At 40.9% G+C, this 13,222-nt stretch overlaps 1 protein-coding gene across 1 annotated transcript in view; it reads left to right on the top strand.

Moving 5' to 3' along the window:
- Positions 1-12,872, top strand: part of LOC104953586 (bifunctional 3'-phosphoadenosine 5'-phosphosulfate synthase 1-like) — a 24,183-nt gene extending 11,311 nt beyond the window's left edge. Inside the window, exons 3-7 of the mRNA XM_010780537.1 lie at positions 1,815-2,020; positions 4,361-4,496; positions 5,333-5,601; positions 7,000-7,229; positions 11,753-12,872. Of these exons, the coding sequence (XP_010778839.1) occupies positions 1,815-2,020; positions 4,361-4,496; positions 5,333-5,601; positions 7,000-7,229; positions 11,753-11,891 (980 nt within the window). The 3' untranslated portion in view covers positions 11,892-12,872. The remainder of the gene's footprint in view (positions 1-1,814; positions 2,021-4,360; positions 4,497-5,332; positions 5,602-6,999; positions 7,230-11,752) is intronic.
- The last annotated feature ends 350 nt before the right edge of the window (positions 12,873-13,222 follow it).

Genomic DNA, 13,222 nt, shown 5'->3' with positions numbered 1-13,222 from the left:
GTTTTACTCCTTTTATGTAGGATATCTGTTCTGAGTGTCACAGTGCTTGCATTGGGATTCTTTACTTGTTTTTCTAGGATCCTTATCCACTATTAAAAGAGGCCCTGTGAGCAGTTCTACAAACATAGTTCATTTTTACAATCCCAATAAACATTGCTTCCGTCCTTAAGGTTTAACAAGTCACTTGAATTAGGGCTGTCAACGATTAAAAAATGTAATCAGATTAATCATACCTTAAACAATTAATTAATCATGATTAATCACCCATTCGAACTATGTCAAAATAGGCCATTTCTTTATGTATATGTTGTGGGAATGAAAAGAAAATGGGAAAGGAACTCGGATATATCATTTAACATACAGTATGTATGTTTATATATAACACTTGTTCTGTGTTTCAAAGAGAAGACAGCCCACACACCTATGCAATCCATCAAACCGTGGGGGTCCTTACTTCATACGTGTTGATTTCTATCAACACGTAATGTTGTATCGATGTGTATAGAGAATGTAGGCTACTCTACAGGCAAAAGTATTCTCCGTCGGACTTCCTGCAACAACACCACACCGTTATCTTGATTCTGATTTGTCCAGAAGACATATCAAAGATGTTCTATTGAGAAGACATCACTAGTTTTCTCAAAAGTTTTCAAAAACGGTTCTAGTCTTCGGTATTCCAGACAAGTGGCTGCTTGAAATCAATCTTACTAACTGCTGTCGTGCAATTTACTCCGCGAGTTGGCAGACTTTATTTTGCATTACTTTAACGTCAATTGTTATGGTGGGGTAAGGTGGGGCTAAGCCATTTCTTTGGTATGGATGTAGCCTACCCGAGCGCTGTCACTGGTGGGATGTATGGGGCGGGCCATTCTGTTCATGCGTTAAATATTTTAACGCAATTAATTCAAAAAATGAATTACCGCCGTTAACGCGATAATTTTGACAGCATTACTTTGAATATATGTGCTCCCCAAGTAACAGTTGTAGAGACAATCTTTTGAACATATTTGAAATGGTGCAATGTTTATATCAATGTTTGATTCCAGTTGCCTGCTTCACTTCTTGTTGTGTTATTCCCACCAAATGCCAATCATTGGAAAAGCTTCAGAATTGAAGCCGGACTTTGTATTGTGTTGCCCACTCTGAGCATGCATGATATGACGGGGGTACACTCACAAAAACGTTGCTCCAATATGCCAGTAGTAATAATAATAATACATTACATGTTTCTTGTTAGACGCTTTTATCCAAAGCGACTTGCATACTCAATACTGTGGACAATCCCCACAGGAGCAATTTGGGGTGAAGTGTCTCACAACGACATGCTGACTGCAGTGGGGTTTGAACCTGTGTCCCCCTGATCCCACCACCAAGGCTCTATCCACTGCGCCAGACGCCTCCTAATAATAATACATTTTATTTATATAGCGCTTTTCACAACTCAAAGACGCTTAAGTAGTGGTCATGAACTTCACCAAGACCCATTAAGATCTTAAATCCCAAGATAATAAAATCTGCAACTTCCATGTATTTTTCCACCAATTTGGAGTTGACATGCTTCCCAGTCATGATAAATGGATTTTATATATTTAGCCTTATATCCCTAAACTATACTTGGTAGTAAATTAATCAAGTAAAATAAGCAATTCAAATATGTAACCTTTGAATTTTGGAAGTACTAATGACCTTTTCTTTGAGACTGGCAGATTATTTGATAGTAAAAATAACAGTTTGTTGCAGACTTTGTGTATTTAATCTTTTCATAATAAGCTTTGTCCCATACTAAAAATATTCATGTTTTTGAATTTCCCTAGGTGGTGTCATCAACTTGTCGGTGCCCGTGGTGCTGCCGTTGTCCACTGCAGATAAAGAGCGTTTAGACGGAGTGACTGCCATGGCGTTGGTCTACCAGGGCAAGCGAGTGGCCATCCTCCGCAACCCCGAGTTTTATGAACACCGCAAAGAAGAACGGTGCGCTCGCCAGTGGGGCACCACGTGCAAGGACCACCCCTACATCAAGGTACAAATCATTATTCGAATTCTTCAAACTGTTTGAGGCTAATATGTTGGAATCCCCGAGTGTTTAGAGTACAGAGCAGCATCGCAGAGCTGCAGACAGTGTGTCTCAGTGTGCTGTTTGATAAACACTCAGCATGTGAAAGCAAACTGCCTCCCTGGCTCCGGCGCTGATCGAACACAGATCCGAGCTGGCCTCTTCCACACTTATGGAAAGACTGAATAGGTGGAAGATCTTTTCTCACACTCTGTCAGGACGCCCAGTATAATCACTTGATCTTTCTGGTCCACCCTCATTTTGCAGGTGTTATATTTGGAGTCTCTGCGTTTGAGATTGTACCGCTGCCAGCTTCCACCTTTCCGCTCACCCAACCGTTCTCCAAATATACCCCGGAATTGTTTCCATCTGTCTCCTATCGACTGCGCTGGGGCTCAGGTAGACTCGGTGGTGAGATTACGTCCTGAAATGATCCTGCTCACCCTGCGGAAAAGTGTCACTGGCTTGGGTTGTAGCTGGAGACGAACGGAACAGTCTGGTGTTACAGACAGATATAGTCATCACGTTGACTTTTATAAATCCATCTCTGTTGACTGGAAGTGAAGGTTACTTTCAAAAGCTGCTCCTCTGTCTGGCTCATTTTAAATCACTTTGTTTTCAGGATTAATACAGTTGTTTGGCCGCGTGTATCACGGCAAAGGTGAAAAACAAAGCTGATACTAACCTCTGAGGTATTTAGTGATTTCGCCCTCTGGGGTCAGATTATGTGTAAACCTCATTGGCTCATTTTTAAAGCCCTATGCCTCTAAAAATCCAGACGGCAGCTGTCTCAATATTTCAACGCGCTTCGAAGTCATTTTCCACCTCAGCCGATATCGTTTTTGTCTCACTTTGGTCTTGATTAAATCTGGCTTGGTAATACGTTACAGGATGTCAGTTTCATACATTAGTAACCATAAGTCTCCATTTTCAACACCTGAGGCTTCAACCCCCGTATTTCCTCAACTTTCATTCTGTATCCACTCTGACCCGTCACAGCTGAACATGTGTGTTCAGCTTGCCATGATTAAGGTGTCACTCATTAAAGAGTGTGTGTATGTATACATAAGTGCATGTTTAACTCCCCGCGCCGGAGCCAGTCTGTCAGCACACCTCTGCCCTGGAAGTTAAGCTTTTTTTTTTTCACCTCGTCTCTTTCCGCTCAGAAACGACCTGCTCCATATTATATGTCGTTAATCCGCTTTTTCCTGTTTACCTGTCTGTCAGTCAGACAGGAGCCCCCTTCAGCCCTTTTCACATGTGAAGTCCTGGGGGCACTTATAGCGCTTAAACAGAGCACATGTGTACGTGTAGACCTTCTCTTTTGATCTATCCACGCTGACGTATATTTTCGATTGACTTATGTTGAGGTAAAAAAATGGCTCTGTTGATCTCTCCAAAGAATAAGAGTGATACGCTTATTTCATGACTCTTCTCGGGCCAGCAGTGGACGTATTGGATAAATTGGAGTTTGGAAAACTAATCACGACATGTTTCTAAAAGCTTCCTATGACAGCGCCAAATTGTTATTGATCAAATCACGTAGACACCTCTACTGCTGACCACTTTCTGATTTCTATGTATACTTTGCCAGCTTAAACTGAAACCAGCCTGTGTGGGTCTCTGGATCAAAGGGAATAGTTTTGTTGTTGCATATTTCCACATGATAAATGAAGTAAGTGACATCTTTTTGTTATTTACTTACAATAAGTTTTCTTCCCAATGCGTGCACACTTCATGTTTCATTTGTAGCATTTGTTTTGAGTTCTCTTCCCTGAGCTGGAGCCGTGCTTGTTTTATTACAGAGCCTGTAAAGAATTGTCACTTTGTATCAAATTAACATCCCACAGACCGGTTTTTTCTGTAACTCTAGCTACGGTCTCATAAATGCCACAGGGCGGAAGATATTGCCCGAATCAATAGCAGCCTTCCTGAGCACTTCTGTGATATGTGGGATGAATCTCTTGGAAGGGAACACTTCTCCATGAAGCTCATCAGCGGGTTTTATTGTGAAATACAACCTCATTTTGTCTCTGTTCTGGTATTGAAACAAAGTTAGTAGACGTGGCCAAATGAAGGGAAGTGGGCATGCAGGAGTCTTGTTGACTGTTTAACGACACAAGGTGACTCTGAGTTATGCCAGTGTGCCCTAGCTGAAACTGGGTCATAACTCCGGGTTTCTTTTTTTATTAGAGCTCACGCTGGCCTGGTTCCAGCACGGTGAAGCTTTTATGGACCGCAGTGTCTTAAGTCTGGATTATGTTTGAGTTGTGTTCCCTGTCACGATCGCTGTGATTCCTATTTCAGATGGTGATGGAAAGTGGGGACTGGCTGGTCGGGGGAGACCTGCAGGTTCTGGATAAGATCTACTGGCACGACGACCTCGATCAGTACCGGCTGACGCCCACTGAGCTGAAACAGAAGTTTAAAGAAATGAACGCAGGTATGGGCCAAGTTCGGTTGTTTATAAAACAGCAAACTCATCTTGAACCAAGGACTTTTAGAGAGACAGTAGTGGTGTAGAAGTTGTGAGAAAATACAGACGAATGACTTTTTAACGAAACTATGTGTGTGTTGTTTATTAAAGAAAACCGTTGGAAAGCAAGTTCAGTATGTTTCCATCGCGACAAACTGACACTGTCCAACTGTTACTGTGTTAGTGTGACGGTCAAACCCTGGAGGTATGGATGGACGGGACCCTGTTGATTCCTAGGAAAGTTGCTCATTGGCGCATGAAGCGTTTTCCGATCCCCTTTCTCGGCTCAGTCAAATGAATGGACTTTGAAATGAACTTTTAGACCCTAATGATTCCAAAAGGGATATCAAAGTGTCTGTCCTGGGTGGTTGATTCAGTTAAAATAAATATCCACTGATTTACAGACATCTCTTTTCCAATGTTAGTGAATGGCTAAGTATTTTTTGGCCCGACGATGTCACGGACTGATACCAAAGTTGTAGTACCACCATTGGCCACTACAGAAGGTATTTAACCCTTGACAATGGTGAATTATGTCCCTTGAGTCTGCTACATAGTAACAGCATTTTTAAGCTGCTACCTTTTATTGTTCTTATAAGATGAAGACACACTTCTTTGTTTAATTCTTGGGGGAAATGAAGGGACACAGAGTAGGAAAGTCTCTGGTGTGATTCAGTTCTTCACTTCATGTGGTTACAGTAGTTAGGCTGCTTGATTATCTCCGAGTACACTGTGGCCTTTTGTTTGTTTTTTCAAAGACGGTCAGAGTTGAACAAACTCACATTCCTTTTTGCCTCTTCTAGATGCTGTATTCGCCTTCCAGCTCCGCAACCCAGTCCACAACGGTCATGCTCTTCTGATGCAGGACACCCACAAGCGCCTGCTCGAGCGAGGCTACCGCCGGCCCGTTCTGCTTCTGCACCCGCTGGGAGGTTGGACCAAGGACGACGACGTGCCGCTGCCCTGGAGGATGAAGCAGCACGCCGCGGTGCTGGAGGAGGGCGTCCTGAACCCAGACTCTACCATCGTGGCCATCTTCCCTTCACCCATGATGTATGCCGGGCCAACTGAGGTAACGGTTTAACGGAGTGTTGTGTTTGTGGTTACATGCTTGAGATTTCTTTAAAAATAATAATATGTTCCTCAAAACTGACAGGGAACACTATTTGGCTGCAGCTCTGAGTAATGATGCCAGATACACACAGGGGGAGGGCTGTCATATACTTGGTGTCTGCACATTTCTGAGAGTGTACAGGAAAAGGGGATTTGCAATTGTCTCTAGGCGCTCTGTTAAGTGTTCCCTTGCCGTACGAAAACCTCTTCGTGTGACTGAGCGTAGCTGTGTAGCTGGGAATCTTTTAATCATTCACTCAGGATAATTTGAAAGTTACAGCGCAAATTATTGGGAGCAGATTTTGAGGCTGGTGGATGTCAGGCACTCAATTTATTCCATTTGTTGCTCTGAATGGGAGCTTTAGAGAGCCTGACTCAGTGTTGGTATCATGCTTATGAACCTGTTCTACCTGTCAAAAACGAATCAATAAAATTACCTATTTTTTACCGACACACCGAAACCTGCCACATCCACAATGAGCTAAAACCACTTGTCTTTTTTTAAAAGCATAATCTCAGAATCGAAAGACATGATTTAACAGATTGCATGGGCAAGACTGTAATGGAAGTAGTATTAGTAGCTGGTTAAGAGTAATTTAGAGATGTAGCGCCGTTATTAATGATAAACACAAAACATCAGTGCCTATACTAAAGGAAAGTTCCGGAGGGGGTTTGGCTGGCTAGAGGTGGCTGAGTACTACTAACAAGTGAGAATGCTAAGTGTAGGTACATTACATTCAGTTTTACTGTGTGAGCATATGTACACAGTACAAATACAGAGTGCCGGTTTAGTGCCCTGCTCAAAGACACCATGGCAGGAGGTGAACTGGCCCCTCTCTAGCTACCTGTCCACACTCACATTTTGTCTGATCAGGATTTGAACCGGCCATCCTCCGGTTCCCAAGCCAAATCCCTACAGACTTGAGCTACTTGCACATCTCTCATACTCACAGTGCTTTCCAACCCCTATCTTTTGGCATGTTCCTATAGTGTTTGTGTGTAAAATAACAGCTAATCAGCTACTATCGCTAACAATGACTGACACAGCTACTTAGATTCCCGACTTGTCTGTCCCAACTTTTCCAGCTCTGCTTACTGAATATTACAAATGGCACCATTAGATATGAAAGCAGCCACAGCAAGTTAGCCACAGAAAGCTGGATCCAAACATTATTAAAGAAAGACGCAATCGGACAAACCCCTCATATTAAAAAAAAACCATATTGATTGTTCAAAAATACATTGTAAACATTTTTTTTTTTCTGCTAGCCTTTGAAACAACACATGAAAAACGAACTTTTCCCAAACTTTTCCCAGCGGTATTTTGATGTTTGCTATCTTTTCTTCTTTCCCACAGGTTCAGTGGCATTGCAGATCTCGGATGGTGGCCGGAGCCAACTTCTACATTGTGGGCCGCGACCCCGCCGGCATGCCGCACCCCGACACGGGGAAGGATCTGTACGAGCCCACTCATGGCGCCAAGGTGCTCACCATGGCTCCGGGCCTCATCACCCTGGAGATCGTTCCCTTTAAAGTCGCCGCTTACAACAAGGTCAAAAGAGCAATGGACTTTTACGACCCCAAAAAGTGAGTACTTGTTTTTGTTATAACTGTCATCTGTAAAATGCCTGACGTCTTGTTTCCCATAGTCTGTACGTTTATTAGGGTGATGAAATCCAGGAACCGTTTGAGTGTAAAGTGGAAGTGCTCACTCATGTTAAATTAAATAGCCTATTAGTAGACTTACTCCAGAGTAATACATTTAGGCCAATTAGAAGCAGCCTTAACCTACATTAAATGATCTAGATAAATAACTAATTAGGCTTGTCTTGTTTAAAACCTTTCATCCATTTCTCTTCGTCTCTTTCAACAGTAAAACATCAAGCCAAGAGTAACAGGGATGGTTTTTCTTTCTTTTCCAGTTTAAAGGTTTTCTAGATTATCCCAATCTTTGATGTTGCTCAGAAATGACAGAGCCCTGACATTAATTAAAGTCTGTGTACAGACACTGCCCACGACGACTAACTACAATCATGCAATCTCACTGCCTTGATGCAAGTTATGCAACTATAGGGAGGAAGTGTTTGGTGAGGAATGTGAAAACTATATATTGCCAAACTAATCAAAGATTTGCTTTGTTTTCCATGACGTTTAGTCCAAATTAACAGTTGATTGGAAACATCTAGTGCTCTTAGTGGTGCTAAGAATAGTTTGGTTAGAAGCACCACCAAGGCTTTGTTTAGCTACGCTTCACTTTTCATTTTGACACGACCAGGCAAGGAGAAAAACTGTTTCGTGCTTTGGCACTTTTTTCCTCCTAGGATCAAAAAATCAATCAATCATGTAGCGTTTGGTTGTCTTCTGTTACACATCTGTAACCGTCAGTCTAAATTATTATTAAGTTAATTAGCAAGGAAGCGCTTCAAAAAACTAAAACCTTGGAACATATACTAGCAAGTGGTTTATGTACTTGTATTTATAACACCTTTGTAGTCTTTGGAACCCTCAAAGCACTTTGCAACACATGTCAACTTTTACTCCTTCACTACACAAAGAGGCTCATCTAATCTAAATGGTCATTTACACATACTTAAAAACTGGGAAAGCCAGCGAACCTGAAATTGCTCCAAACAGTAGCATACATCAGGGTGTCCACGGGGTCTTAAAAAGTATTAAAAGCTGATAAATCAATTTAGCGAAAATTAAGGCTATTAAAAAGTATTAAACGGCATTTTCCAAGGTATTACATTTTGTAGCTTGTTTTCAATAAGTATATAAATTGTCCAAAGAGGTTGTATTCTACAATGTGCCTGAATGTAATCATTGCGTAGGTGTGTAGTGTGATTCTGTGTAGTTTATTTATGGCATCCTGTTGGATTTGTCGTCATCTGAACAGGACATTGCGCGCTCACTGCTTGATAGCGCGCGAAGCTCCGTTTACGCCGGTTGTTAAAGTGGACCTATCATGCTATATTTGAATAATATAGTGTAGGACCATACCTATATAAGGCATATTTATACTTTTTATTTTTCAAAATACCAAACAGATCATGCATTTTAGCCATTCCTCATTTCGCTCAATTTAACACTGTCTTTGCATGGGCTGATTCAGTGAGAACAGCACCATCTACAGGTCTGGCATATGTACTACAGCGTCTCCAGCGCTTTCCAACGTCAATGTCCGTGGCTGTCTCCTCCTGATTGGTGGAGTTGGCCCAATAGCCGTAGCGCCACTTCTGTGACGTCATAGAAGTGTTCAAATCTGGATCAGTCTGTATCAGATCCGTTGCAGCCCCTTTTTAAGAAATTTGGGTATGGAGGAAAATAGAGAGGGTTGTGTTTTCTGACACTTGGTGAGTTCCCTGGAACACCGGGGACACATATTCATGTATAAAAGACGTACAAAAGTGCATTTTGCATGATAGGTCCCCTTTAAACAACATCGTTATGGGGAAATGCATACACCTTGTTATAACCCCTTTAAAACCTTTGTAGTCTTTGGAACCCTCAAAGCGCTTTGCAACACATGTCAACTTTGACTACTTCACTACACAAAGAGGCTGCCAATGTCCTCATCTAATCTAAATGGTCATTTAAACTGGAGCAATTTCAGGTTTGCTGGCTTTCCCAATCAGTAGCATACATGCAGACTGGAGGAACGATTTTCGGACGACCCGGTCTACCTCCTTAGCTACGCTTAATACTAGTCAAAAAGTATCCCCAAATATAATAAAGAAACAATATTTTTGAATGTGTATATGTCACAAGATGTATGTAAACTATACTCATTTTATACAGTATATCAAGTGTGAAAGGAAAAACTTGGAAAAAAGCCTCGTTGTCCTTCAATGAACTAAACTAAAAGCATTTCAGAACGTCACGTTAAATCACGAAATCCCGCCCTCCGGTAAAATACACGATTCTGTATTTTATACCCAAATCTCATTGATCCAACGGCTTAATATCATCTTAGGGCTAGAGCTGGAGGAAGAAATGCAAGATGGTTACTGGATTCCCACAGTCTGTGCTCTGTAGTCATCACTCCGTTAGATTGATGGCATTCCTTTCTCTCATGCACGCTTACAGCACTTTGCCAAATATCAGGAGGAATATAAATGCTAATCACCAGCAATACCCCTCAATATTGCTCCAAAGTGTAATGGCTCGGATCGCTGCAAGCTGTTTCTCATTTGACAGACACTGTACAAAAAAACGTTCTCAAAAGAATTTGCCTGCAGCTCTTTTACCTCACGCAATGTGAACTGCTAGATCTTCTTATTGTTTCCGAGCAACACAATGTGCTCTGTCATGTGATAGCAATTAGAAATGTGACTTCACAAACGGCAGGACCCGCTCTGAATGTCAGCTCCACGGAGATAAATGTACGTATCTGCTAACAAGATGTCTAAAACGGTCCTGATTATCTCTGACAGCCATTTATCAACAACGCTAGTGAAGATGTGATGAAGTCGTGCCAGTTCTTCACCCGGCTCTTGGATGAAGTCTGTCCTTGGCTGCTCGCTTCAAACAAAGTTGTTCATATTGTTTCTGATCTTAACATGCAGTGAAAAGCCGTCTGTCAGAGGGAGGGTGAAGAAACCATCAGAAGGTTTGAGAAATGTTTGGACGAAAAAAAAAAAATCTGTGATCTGATTTTGAAAAGAAGCTTTCGGACAATTCTTCCCGTCAGTAACTTTTTAATAACCGATCACAGCTTCGTCCCTTCATTCAGACAGACAGTTTGAGGGTGGCAATGTTTTACAGTAGTGTGTGATACGCAAAAGTGACGATGATACAGGTTATTTTTAACTAGCGTTCAGGGTTTTTTCTTTATTCACTGAATTGCAATTGTGGAAGTTTTCTTTTATAGAGAATGACACAAAATGGATTTAATAAGGAATACAAACAAATGTCTATCAGTAGGATGAGGTATAGATATTTCTAATTCCTGCAGTCAATAAGGGCACCAGTGAGAGTAGCTGACGCTTTAAGCTCTCATGTTATCATTAGTTTCTTCATGGTTGATTTAAAGTTGTTTGAGATGTTTGTTATTGGTTTTATCTACTCCCAACAATTTAGAAAATATGCTGGCATGAATATCTAAAAAACAAACAAGGTATTTTGAATGAACACAGGAATTTGACGGGTTTTAAGACATAAATCATATAAGTTTTATTGTACGGCTCTGCATGTGGGATTACAATATGTCAGCTCGTAGTTGTAGTAACTAAAAGGATTCATTGGCAGAAAGCAATGTGTAGTTAAGACCCAAACATTATCGTAAACACAGGCATATTATAAAATCATACTCCAACTGCTTCTGAACTTAAAGAACTCATAAATGTTGTGGGTCAGCTGCACTGGGCTCACTTTACAACTGTGTGTGTGTGTGTGTGTGTGTGTGTGTGTGTGTGTGTGTGTGTGTGTGTGTGTGCTGTATTCTCTGTATTCTCACAGTATATCTCCAGCCACAGAGTGATTTGTGAGGACTATTAAAGCAGCTGCCAGAAATGGTTTAGCATATAAAAAAAAGTTAAGTCATATAAATATTCTCACACGGAAACAGTCATCGTGTCTGTTTTCACTGGGTTGGATGTAGAGATCTCCAAAGCCTAAGTATCGGTATTTGGGGCGTGACTAGGCAAATTTGAAGGGATCAGCTTAAATCATGCCGATCTTAACTCCATTTTACGGTTTCCTCGGTCTGCTTGTAACGTAGCCCTGCTCTACTTTACAGCAGCTAGGATTTAGCTAAATAATGTAATAATGATCCTGGTAGTAACGTTACTAGGTCTGTTGACAGGTTTGTGTGTGCCCCTCTATAAGCATATTGTTGGGTCTTTCTAGGTTCAACAAATTCAATAGTGGGATAAGTAGCTGCTCCACATCAATTTCAGCTGTCACATTCCCCCAAGTACATTTTTTTTCTTATAACCCGCCAAACATTTTAGGATTGCATTTGCAGCTAGCTGGCTGCTGCGCCTGGTTGCACTTGATTCAAAAGCAGCCGGAGGTTATTGTTGGCTCGTTTTTTGTTGTTGATAAGCATCTTTTTATTGATTGAAATATGTCTGTTACTCAAAACTCTTTTCTTCTTTGTCGTATTGCAGCAAGCAAGATTACGATTTCATCTCAGGCACACGAATGCGTAAGATGGCCCGCGAGGGAGAGAATCCTCCCGACGGCTTCATGGCCCCGAAGGCCTGGGCTGTGCTGAAGGATTACTATAAATCACTGGAGAAGGATTAAAGGTGAAACAAACATAAACACACAGTGATGTTTAATGTGGGGACCACTGATCTTCTGTCACAAACCACGCTCTGGCTTCTGTCACTTTCACATCAACTGTCTATCATGTTACTTCGCTCAGTTGTTTTTAGTCTTACGACATTAGTGTTTTAACTGTATGTACTTTTTTTAATCAACTAAACTCCCTCTGATGGTGAAATATATAATAGGAGAGGTCAGTATTCAGCTGAATTAGTAATAAAAAAAAAAACCTAAACATTTCTTTACAATAGATGTTTGTGTTTCTCACTAACTTTGTATATTCTGATGACTGGTTAGAAAAGTGTTCTGTAAAAATTCAAAGATCAAGAACTGTATGGGAAGTACTGTTGACCAGTATTTGAATAGAAAGGGGATGAATGTTGAGTATTAATGATGTCCAAATTAAAAAGAAAAGTTGCTTTGTACTGTATGTTTGCATGTGGCAGTGTATCTAATGTAAAAGTCGAGTGCCTTGGTCTTCTGAAAGTGACTTCACATGATGTCTTGTTTGAATTAGGACACACACACACACACACACACACCTGCTTCTTGTCACACTTGACTTTATGCCACACTGAAATGGTCCATTAGTTAAATTAATGGTCTGCAAAACAGATCAGTATTAAATATGTTTTATAAGGATATGCAACCCTAACCTTCCCACATTTTTTAACCTTTATATTTGTCAGTTAGTCTATTTATTCTGTTCTAACAGTACATTTTTCTTTTTAACCCTTGTGCATGTAGTTGTGGTGCTTTTAAATCTCTCAACAGTCCTGCTATTTTCTTACATTTTCATCATGATCATGATTGTGTTTTTTTCACTCATGGGTTGCTAATATTTTCCATATGGTGATTCTCTTTTAAGAGTTTCACTGTATAATCAGATGGTTGATGGTTGCCACCAAGGGATCAGATTTGTAATCTTCCTTGTCCAATAAACCATTTTTAGCAAAAGAATGATGTTTACTTTTCCTTTTTGTAATCTTTGAGTTTGTTGCTTGCGGAATGTTTTTTATTTTCACCAAAGAGTTTTAAATGCGTAACACATTCTCAAACAACTCCACTTGATTTTAAATGGCAGCAAATCATTTCATGTTTTTCCGAAAACTCAACAGCATTGATGAGATGTCGTCAACTTTAAGCCGCATGTGAGAGTGAGAGAAAGTGCTTTTTTCCAATCGAGAACAGAGATTCAAAACTTCATTTTCTAGGATTTTGTGGACTCTGCTTGTTGGAACTTTGGTGACCTCCTAGTTGGTCAATCAGCTGCATATTGGATGAGACAGACCTGCTAGTGACCCCAATCA

The sequence above is a fragment of the Notothenia coriiceps genome, unplaced genomic scaffold (genome assembly GCF_000735185.1).
Source record: "Notothenia coriiceps isolate Sejong01 unplaced genomic scaffold, NC01 NC01_scaffold00022018, whole genome shotgun sequence".
NCBI lineage: Eukaryota > Metazoa > Chordata > Actinopteri > Perciformes > Nototheniidae > Notothenia > Notothenia coriiceps.
The sequence above is the reverse complement of the archived record's forward strand: the minus strand, read 5'-3'. Positions and strand labels throughout refer to the sequence as shown.